Below are 10,645 nucleotides of genomic sequence, written 5' to 3' on the forward strand. Positions count from 1 at the left end.
CAACCTTCTTTAATTCCTGTAGAAAACCTTTGGAGATCATGCAGCTTTGTGAAATATTACAAGAGAAGTGATGCTCTCTTGGTAAAAGGGAGCTATGCAAAGCATCAACACCATGATTTCAAGTAAAAAAAAAAATTTAATAAATGTATAAAGTAATTGTAGATTTTTAAACTATCTGATATTAATCTACTGTATTAAAAATGAGGTTAGTTTGAGGCACAGTAAGCAACTCTGCCATCCTCTGCAGGCCACCAGCTGATGTTAGCTTCCCTCCTGATTCTGTAATGGAAAATCTGGCAGATACTTATGTTGCCATCACTTACTGTTCCCATGCCACTCCACATTTAAAAACAAAACACCCACTGTCTGTAAAATAGCATGAAGCAGCCTGTTCTACAACAAACTGTTGTGCTGGAAGCTCAGAGAAAAGGCAGATGAGCAAAAATGTATGCTCATTAGGAGCATCTTAAAGTGCTGAAATGATTAATTGGATTAATCATTATTACTGAAATAATTGGCAACTAATTTAATAATTGATTAATCCTCAACTGGAGGAAAAAAACTAATAAAAAAAAGTCAATTTACTGAAAAATAAAACATATTCAGAGCAATAATCAATCCAAAGTTGTAAAAATATATTCATATATTTTGCATTTAAGATGAAAACACTTCTGTCTGTAAATATAATAAACTCCTCAAATGGCATTGTGTTAGCTTCACCCAGTTCAAATTCACTGAAGGAATGCTCTGTTGTTGTATTTTAGGCAATAAAATGTTTGTTTTCTTATTTAAAAAGAATTTCACTCATTCTTAAGAGGTTATATGAAAAATCTGTACAATGTGTCAATTTTTTAATCTGATTAATCAATTAATTGTCAAAAGATAAGATATTTTCACAAGAAACGGAACCAAAATACTTTGTAGGATTTTGTTTATTACATATTTTTTTGGTTCTTTTTGCAGAGCTTAAATCTTACATTTCATTTGCAACAAACTCTGAATGTGTCCTGCAAACACAAGTTTGTGAAATTAGAGTCTCAGCAGCTTTGATGCATTCAGGTCAGACTTCTTCCTTTGTTGTGACTAATGAGGATGACTACGCCATCTGTTACATCATGACAACTTACAAGGCGGCCGGGGCCAAGAGTTGAGTCATGACACTCCCATTCTCCGTAGCTTTGGAGCAACGATCCGACTGGATGTCGGGCAGAGGAGAGAGTGAGTGAGTAACACTGTCTCTCCTCCGTCAGCTCCTGTTGTCGTGACGCCCTGCAGCCACAAGCGTCTGACCCCCAGATGCTCAGCGAGTTAGTCGTGGCTGAGCGGCGCAGCAACTTTGTGTCAACTTGTGTGGCTGCACAGAGGCAAAAAAAAAAAAAAAGGAAAAAAAAGAAAGAAAAGAGGCAGGGCATTGCTGATTAAATGCCAGAGTGCTCAGTCAGCTCGGACAGGAATGAATAAATGATGGCCGGCTTTTCTAACATCGCAGCAGAAATCAGACACATTCTCATCTCCTGCAGGTTTTGATAAATGAAGAAATCTGTCTACTTATGTCAACCGCCGGCTTCTCTTGTGCACATAAACCAACAAGAACCGTAGATCCTGCTCATAAAATCATATTTTGTTGACGAGAATCTGGCGACAAAACAGCCGAAGAAGCAGAAGAAATCCCGTTTGCAATTTGTGACAAGTCATCTAGAAGCAGGGCCGGCCCAAGCCTTTTTGGGGCACTAAGCAGATTTTTATTTGGGGACCCCTCACTCCAACAGGTCGACAGCAGATGACTCATTCAGCTTACATTGTACTAGTGTTGCTATGGTTGTTCATTTTAATCAGACAGGAGTACCACATTAAAAATATATATCTGAATTTTGAAATGCAGAGTGGTATTTAAATGTTCCAAAGTTATTTTAACTATTTGAAATAAACAAGTTAAAGTTTAATTTCTCCATTCCATTTGTATATGAACAATAAAAATATAGAAATTGTCTCCATGTGTATTAAGTGTGTATTATTTAATGTTATTTAACATCCATCCATCCATTTTCTTTACACCCTTGTCCCTTAATGGGGTCGGGAGGGTTGCTGGTGCCCATTTCCAGCTAACGTTCCGGGCGAGAGGCGGGGTCACTCTGGACAGGTCGCCAGTCTGTCGCAGGTTATTTAACATACAAAGCATTTTTATATATATATATATATATATATATATATATATATATATATATATATATATATATATATATATATATATATATATATATAATTAATTCCCTTCTCACCCTCCGCGGGTGGTCTGTTTCATCCTCTGAGCTCGGGTCCTCTACCAGAGGCCTGGGAGCTTGAGGGTTTTATATATATATATATAAAATGAGATACTCATTTTTATCTCTTCAATGACATACTAAGTTGATCAAAAATTTTAATAAAGCAAAAAGGTCTAATTTTTGTAGAAAAAAATAACTATTATTGACCTTTGGGGGCTTATTGTCATCTCTCTCTCCCTCTCTTTCTTTTCTTTTTTTTAACATTACCATCTGTTTGGCTCATTCTTTTCAGGTCGTCCCTGAAACTTGCTTTGGGGAAAATTACAGTGAAAACTATCCTGATATGACAAAGGTTGCAGTTTGTTACAGCAGACACAGAGAAAACCAGATGACTAAACCTTGAGTTTTGCTCCCACCTTGTGTTCGGATGGCGCCGGTGCAGAATTGCAGTGATGAAGGGTTTGGCCTCATGATTGCTGATTAACTTTCACTCTTTTTAAATTCTGTGTTTAAGGAAAATTTTACTGATTGGAAAACAGTCTTTAACAACTAACGGAGAAAAGTATTACATCTTTCTAATGCAGTAATTTAAATAATTTTACCAACTTGATGAAATGGAATCTGTAGTAAAAATGCTCTTTTTGCTCCTCAGGTTATTTTATTTTTAAAAAATCCTTTCTAGTAGGGCTTTATTGACACTGACTTCCCTTCACCCATTTTGTTTTCATAAAACTGCTTTAAATTGTTTCTTTAAATGAATCTTTAGTTGTAATGTAATCTCATGTTAGGATGGCATTTTCTTCAACTAGTTCCACAAAATGCTTGTGCTTGATTAGGCTCTGGGAAATAAAACACGTGAACATTTTTATAACTGTTCATTTAAGGATTAATTCACTTAAAGGTAAACAAAAAAATCTGTTATTTGGCAAACATCAATATTAAATTGGTGCTTTCCCTTCTGGAACAACGTCTGATGTTCACAATTTACCTTGAATTTTTTACACTTGTTTTTGCTTCATTTATCATCTGAAAATCATTTTATCTGATATTGATACAGAACAAATGAGATATTTAATTAAATTAAAGCGACACTTAGAAATAAATCAGTGTCTTCACTGTAAATCTTTAACAACTGTTCCTGTGAATTCACGCGTTGCATAGATTTCTTTCCCTTTCTGCTTTGGGTTCACTTGGCCGAATTTGTACTTTTACTTAAGAATAAAAGTTCTTTTTTCTTCATTGGTCGTACAGTAAACTAATCGGCACACTGAAGCATAGTTTACTGAACTTAATTTCGTTTTCTAGCAAACGAAAGTGCTGTGGTTTGCTCATTCTACCCCTCAGTCACAGAAGACTACTCAGACAAACTATTTCAACACTTCCTGTTTTCTTCTCTCTTCTACATGCAAACATTGGCGTAAGAAACAGACAGCAGCTACTGTTATTGTTAAAGCTGCCAAGCTTCTCTTTTACCCTGATATCATTAAGACTTGTCTGTATTCATGTTGTGGAGGGAAGCTGCTTGCTCTTTTCTCGCAGTTTGTCAGATTGTCTTTGTGACTTGCTGGGAGAAAACGACAGAAAAAGTGTCAGAGGAGGTGAAACGTATTCGCTAACAGAATCAAGACAAGGATGAGAAACGTGGCAAAACATGGAGCAAAAGGCTGAAGATGAAGCAACTAAAGACTCTAGAGGTAAGGATGGATGTTTTTTTTAAGAAAAACGACTCAGAATGTCGTAACTCTTAAAAAGAGAATTGGTTCAGGTCGTCTCAGCTGTAAAAAAGTATCTGTCTCCTTTATGATTTTGATTGTTTTTTAAATGTTTCAGATCACCAAAGAAATTTCATCATCAGACAAAAGTAACCTTAGGAAAAATATTTAAGTTTATATATTTTATTGTTATCCAACTCAATAAGGCTCTAGGTACTCACTGCAAAAATCTTACCAAGTATTTCTGGCTTCTAGTGCAAATATCTTAATACACTTGAAATAAAACAAAACTAACTTATAGATAATCTTTCAGCAACATATAGGAGCTTGTTTTAACTCAATAATTTCTTAATATTGATGAAAAAGCACCAGCACTTTCCCTCCAACCTTTAACATGCCTCTCTTGCTGAAATTAAAACATAACTGCAAATAAGATTGAGCCAAAATGTCTCTAAAATTGTCTCTAAGAGTGAAGAATGCAAGCCAGATCAGCAAAACCAGCTATCACGTTTAGGATGCACTTGCAGCCATGTTGGTTTGAATTATTGATTTAAAAACAGCTGTTTTTATTTATTCAAGACACCTTTGTCTGGAATTAGCATTTGTTTGACGATGTGCAACAAAAAAAGAGACCAAAATAAGTCTGTGCAGAAGCATATTTAGTTGAAAACCAGATACGGATGTGCAAATTCATTTTTTATTAAGCCCTCTGCACCAGATGCTGAACTTACTGAATTTGTTTGACGCTTTGAGCCGACAGACCTCTAAAGTGTCACTAAATGTTTAGAGTTTAATCATTCACTGTGTCGTTTTAGGAATTTCCTCAATTCAGGCTGAAATTCATCATTTCCAGCCCAGCTTCACTGCTCAAGGCGGCAGCAATGTGGTGGCTCCTTCCATCGTTGGCTCCAGCGTTGGCAGCATTAACATTAATATATCAATGGGCAAAGGTAGGCATACTTGAAGTCCTATTGTCTACACCTCAACACAGGGGTTTAATTGGATTAGTATTTTAAAGTTTTACTTTGTTCTGCAGAATCAAATTATCTCTTCAAAGAATCTCTGAAGCAAGACGTTGCAGACGGTTGCAATGCTGAGCAGAACCAAAGTAAGTACTTCCTCTTCCTCGCAAGATGGTTGCACAACATCCAAAATACACAATTAATAACCCTGTGCCATTTTCCTCAGATAAATTAGCCGAATGCCAACAGAAAGTGAAAGCGACTCTGAGGAGGAAATTCAGTCATTTGCATGAAGGGACTGGAACGGATGCAAATAAGATGTCTCTCAATCAGATATACACGGAGCTCTACATCACCGAGGGTGGATGTGGTGTGGTTAACAAAGAGCACGAAGTGAGACAGATAGAGATTGCATCACAGAGATGTGCAACCCAGGACAAGTTAATCCACTGCAATCGTCTGTTTGAGTGTCAACCCGGACGGCACATAAGAACCGTGGTGACCAGGGGAGTCGCCGGTATTGGAAAAACCGTGTCGGCCAATAAGTTTGCTCTCGACTGGGCAGAGGAGAAGGCAAACACAGAGATAGATTTTGTGTTTTCCCTCTCCTTTCGAGAGCTGAATTTAATGAAAAAGACTGCTTTTAGTCTGGTGGAGCTCCTCTGTGTGTTTTTCCCTGAAATAAAAGACACACAAATCTTTAACGAGCCTGAAAGCAAAACCCTCTTCATCCTGGACGGCCTGGATGAAAGTCGGCTGTCGCTTGACTTTCAGAAAAGTGAAATATTGTCAGACGTTACAAAGCCAAGTACAGTTTCTGTGATTCTCACAAACCTGATCAGGGGAAGTCTGCTTCCCTGGGCTCTCATTTGGATTACGTCTCGACCAGTAGCTTCAGCTCAAATCCCAGTTGAGTACATTGACCTGGTCACAGAGGTGCGGGGATTTAACGACTCACAGAAAGAAGAGTACTTCAGGAGAAAGATTACCGACAAAACTGTAGCAAATCGGGTGATCGCACACGTGAAATCCTGCAGAAGTCTTCACATCATGTGTCACTTACCAATCTTCTGCTGGATGGCGGCGAGTGTTCTTGAGAAGAACCTGTCAAATAAAGACAGCAAAGAGACACCGAGGAGTCTCACACAGATGTACATCCACTTCTTGTCCCTCTATGTGGAGAAAATGAAGAAAAGACTGCTGAGAAGAAGAGACTCCACTACTGACTGTGTGAGAACTAACCTCCTTGCTTTGGGTAAACTTGCTTTCAAAGAGCTGGAGAAGGGTCACCCTATCTTCTACGAGAGTGACCTCATCCTTAATGGCATCAAGGTCACAGAGGCCTCCATGTTTTCAGGCGTCTACACACAGATCTTCAACGAGGAGATGACAGTGTGCGAAGAGAAGATGTTCTGCTTTGTTCATTTGAGCATTCAAGAGTTCTTTGCTGCGCTGTACGTCTACCTCACGTTCCACAACGAAAACAACAACGTTTTGGTCAAGAAGTCATCTGTGTCACGCCGTTTAATGTCCAGAGAATCATCAGAGATCATTCTCTACAAAGAAGCTGTAGAAAAGGCACTGCGGTGTGAAAATGGGCATTTTGACATCTTTCTGCGCTTCCTTTTGGGTCTATCACTGGAGTCCAATCAGACGTTGCTGAAGCATCTAATGACCAACAACAGAACTCATCAAAGAACCAGAACTGAAATCATCAAACACATAAAGGATAGGATCAGAGACAGCCAGTCACCTGAAAGGTGCCTCAATCTCTTCCACTGTCTGAATGAGCTGAATGACCACTCTCTTGTGGAGGAAGTTCAGGACATCTTCAGCTCAGGCATTTTGAACCAAGCCACCCTTTCACCTGCCCAGTGGGCCACACTGATCTTTGTATTGCTGACCTCAGAAGAAGAACTCAATGTGTTTCAGCTGAGTAACTACATGAGGTCAGAAGAGGGGCTCCTCAGACTAATGCCTGTTGTGAAAACAGTCCAAGTGGCAAAGTAAGTCCTTTGGTACGACTCTTTTTAGCTCAGATTGAGACTTTCCAAACACTCACTTTAATGCATGATATTGTGGTACTTAAAAGTTATAAATGCTTTAGAAATAAATATACTTTTACATAGAATGGATAGAAAACTGCTTTGCAAGATCTTTATAATCCTGACACGTTTGTACCATTAGCAAACTTTATGACCTCACAGAAAAACTAGAGGCCTAAGCACACACCCCTGAGGAATCCCCAGGCTTCACTTAACATCGGATATGATGGTGTTCAGGCAATATGGCTGACAAAGTAAACAAACTCAAGAGACTCCAGAAAAGATGGGAGGCTGTTTGTGTATTACAGCAAAACTGAAACAAACCTATTCCTAAAAAGTATATAAAGTGAAAAATAACGGACTAAGTACATCTCTTTGAGGAGCACCAGTGCTTAGTTCAGCAGTGCCATATCTTAAAAGTGAATTCAAACTTCCTGCAAAGTTAATGATCAGTTTTTCCTTCATTCTGGATGCACAGTTGTGTTTTAAGGGTGTGAACAACGATGGGCCAAGCACACGACCTTGAGGAATTCCAGTACTCAGCGTGACTGCAGTTGTTTTTTCTGGATTGAATTTACTGTAGAGTTTCTGTCAGTCAAGTTATTATTTATCTAGCTACTATGTCGTCAAATACGGACAGTCTGGCACAGTTTTCACATGTCACACATTTTTTTTCCTGGTCCAGTTTGAAAGCATGCAACCTCACGGCGATGTGCTGTGAAAACCTGGCCAGTGGCATCAGCTCATCCCAACTCAGAGAGCTGGATCTGAGCAACAACAACCTGACAGACGCAGGACTGAAGCAACTCTCTGACGGGCTAAAGAACAGCCAACTGGAGACACTGAGGTCGAAATCCACCAAGTCTGCTCCACAGATAAATGCAAGTGACACTATATGTGGGTTTAACTTTTGTCCTTGTATTTTTTGTTTGCTTAGACTAAGAAGCTGCAGTCTAACAGAGAACAGCTCGGTTACTATAGCATCAGTCATCAGCTCCTCCTGCTGCCGCCTAAAAGTCCTGGATCTTACCGACAACGACTTTAAGGACGATGGAGTTAGAACATTCTCGACTGGACTGGGGAGTTCGTACTGCAAACTGGAGCAGCTTCGGTATAACATGCAATACTTCCTCAGAGAAGAAATGGCTCTCTGTTGCTGCCATTTTTGCTGTACGGGTCAATTTGATTAAATATAATTTTGTCAAAGTTTGTCAGGATGCAGAGTGACAGAAGAAGGCTGTACATTCCTGGCATCTGCACTGAATTCATCCCACCTGAAAGAGCTCGACTTGAGCTACAACCATCCAGGAAACTCTGGGCTGATGCTACTTTCAGCTCTGCTGGAGGACCCTCTCTGCACACTGCAGACACTCAGGTAAGAAAGCATCCGTCTGCCAGGGATCAGCCAAAAACTTTACATTTGGCTCTTTGCAAATATGTTCATAAGCTTGTAATCTATTCACAATTTCTGATCATAAAGTGTTTTGTATTGAAATTTTGTCTGATGAAGCAAACAAAATTGCTTTATCAATTTTATATGCTTCACAAAATTGGTAATTATGTAAAGAAAACAAAATTATGCTTTACATATTTATGTAATTAATGTTAACTGTTAACTAATAGTTAGTTAACAACAATTAATACATTTTTAATTAATGGTACAAATTAATAATTGACAGTTAATTAAGTAACAATTAATTAACAGTTAATTGTTAATTAATTGCTAATGATTAACAATTAACTTAGTGGGTGGTGAGCATTTTTTGGCTGGGACTCTTTCCATTCTAATTAACAAATGTAAATTGTTAATTAACAATTATTAAATGTTAATCCCAATTAACAGTTGTTAATAATTAACTATTTTTGTTAATTAACATTAGAATTACAATTAATTAATTAGATTTAATTTGAATGGAAAAAGTACCAACTACCTCCCATCTAAACTAATAGTCAAGGCAGTTATGCAATTTTAAATGATTGATAATTAGATGAGTGACTCTGTATTTGAATAGACTTTTTACCAAATCCCTTTTTAATCTTGAGTCTTTTTTTTTTTTTGGACGGCTACTTTTACTTTAAGTTTAGTAAAAAATATGTCGAAGTATCACTACTCTTCTTACTTGAGTACAATGTTTGGTTACTCTACCCACCTCCGCTCCTAACCCAAAAGCATCAAGATAACATTTAGCCATCTGTTTTAGTGTGGAGCAATGTGGCGAATCCAGGATCCAACCTGGTCCGAGGAAATGTAAGTAGCCAACATATTTGATTATTTTTTGCTTGACCCATCTAAATGATTAATTCTTTCTTCCTTATTTTCCTATCAGACCTTAAGAAGTTGACCCTGGACCCAAACACAGCCCACAGAGATCTTTCTCTTTCCAATGGAAACCAGAAAGCAACACGCTGGACCAAGAACTCGTATCCGGATCACCCGGACAGGTTCGACTACTGGACCCAGGTGTTGTGCACAGAGGGACTGACCGGGCGCTGCTACTGGGAGACGGAGTGGGTAGGGAGGGTCTGCATCGGTGTGGCCTACAGACGGATGCTGAGGAAAGGAGAGGGTGATGACCGCTGGTTGGGCCGCAATGACGTCTCCTGGGGCCTGAACTGCAACAGAAACGGCTACCGGATTCTGCATGGGAGCATGAACGACGTTGTTCCAGTTACACCCAACTCCAATAAAGTAGGAGTTTACCTGGACTGGACGGCGGGGTCGCTGTCCTTCTTTAGGGTCTCCTGTGGTGACCGGACTCTCCTCCACACCTTCCACACCACCTTCACCGAGCCCGTCTACCCCGGCTTCCATCTTGGCTGGGTCGACTCAACCGTACTCTTATGCTAATCCGGAAGTTTCTCTCCGATGTCCGCGTGGCGCATCGACTGCTACCTGAGCCAAGTACTGCAATGATTGAGCCTGATGATGTGTTTTCATGTTGTAAAGTTTAACAAAAATGTGTTTGTTATATTAGAACTGAGCATTAAAAAAAAAAATCGAAGACTGTGAGTTTAAAATGCTATTTTACATCCTTGCTTTTAAATTGTAATAAAATGTCAAAAGAAGCTGTGTAAATATGAACCTTTGACCCGAATTATAAATCACATTAAGTACTATGCAATAAACTGGAATTTAATTTTACTGAACAATTACTTGATTGATAAATCGATTATTTAAGTAATCGTGAACTAATTTAATAATCAGTAAACCGTTAACTGGAGTATATGAACTCAGGGCAGTAATTAAGGCAAATGTGCAAAAAAAATTAAACATTTTTACATTTAAGAGATAAAGCTTTGTCTGTAAATGTTTGTTTCCATTTGTAGCTTCACCTGGTTCAAATAAAATAAAAAATATATATTGATCATCTTTTGCAACCATTTAAGTGTCAACTTCTTTTGACATTTTAGATTAAGCAATTAATAAAAAACAAAGATGCTGACAGTATTTTTTAGCCGCTGATGCATCCTTTGCTACAAATGATCAAGTTACATTAATAAAATGTTTTTATTTACAAAAGGAATTCAATTTGCTTATTGATATCCAACATATTTTGATATTGTGTAAAAAAATATTCAAGCAGAATGTAGCAATTTATTTCTATTAATCGTCAGAATAATCGATTACTAAAATAGTCGTTAGTTGCAGCCTTACTTCCATA

The 10,645-nt window shown here is 38.3% G+C and overlaps 1 protein-coding gene across 1 annotated transcript; it reads left to right on the forward strand.

The window, feature by feature from the left end:
* Positions 1–3,538: 3,538 nt before the first annotated feature.
* Positions 3,539–10,348, forward strand: LOC103481526 (NACHT, LRR and PYD domains-containing protein 3-like). The gene is made up of 9 exons (XM_008437041.3): positions 3,539–3,958; positions 4,792–4,926; positions 5,013–5,084; positions 5,165–6,944; positions 7,669–7,830; positions 7,921–8,094; positions 8,191–8,358; positions 9,185–9,231; positions 9,311–10,348. Exons 1-9 carry the CDS (start codon positions 3,916–3,918, stop codon positions 9,829–9,831), a joined length of 3,102 nt encoding a protein of 1,033 aa, XP_008435263.1. The 5' UTR covers positions 3,539–3,915; the 3' UTR covers positions 9,832–10,348.
* Positions 10,349–10,645: the final 297 nt, after the last annotated feature.

Source organism: Poecilia reticulata, chromosome 19 (genome assembly GCF_904066995.2).
Source record: "Poecilia reticulata chromosome 19, P_reticulata-male-v2, whole genome shotgun sequence".
NCBI classification, from domain to species: domain Eukaryota; kingdom Metazoa; phylum Chordata; class Actinopteri; order Cyprinodontiformes; family Poeciliidae; genus Poecilia; species Poecilia reticulata.

What these genes read in the sequence shown, in the direction of transcription:
- LOC103481526 (XM_008437041.3), top strand. Translation starts at nt 3,916, where the DNA reads ATGGAGCAAAAGGCTGAAGATGAAGCAACTAAAGACTCTAGAG. An exon ending in TAATATATCAATGGGCAAAG is followed by an intron (nt 4,927 to 5,012) that starts GTAGGCATACTT and finishes TTTGTTCTGCAG; the next exon opens with AATCAAATTATCTCTTCAAA. An exon ending in CAATGCTGAGCAGAACCAAA is followed by an intron (nt 5,085 to 5,164) that starts GTAAGTACTTCC and finishes CATTTTCCTCAG; the next exon opens with ATAAATTAGCCGAATGCCAA.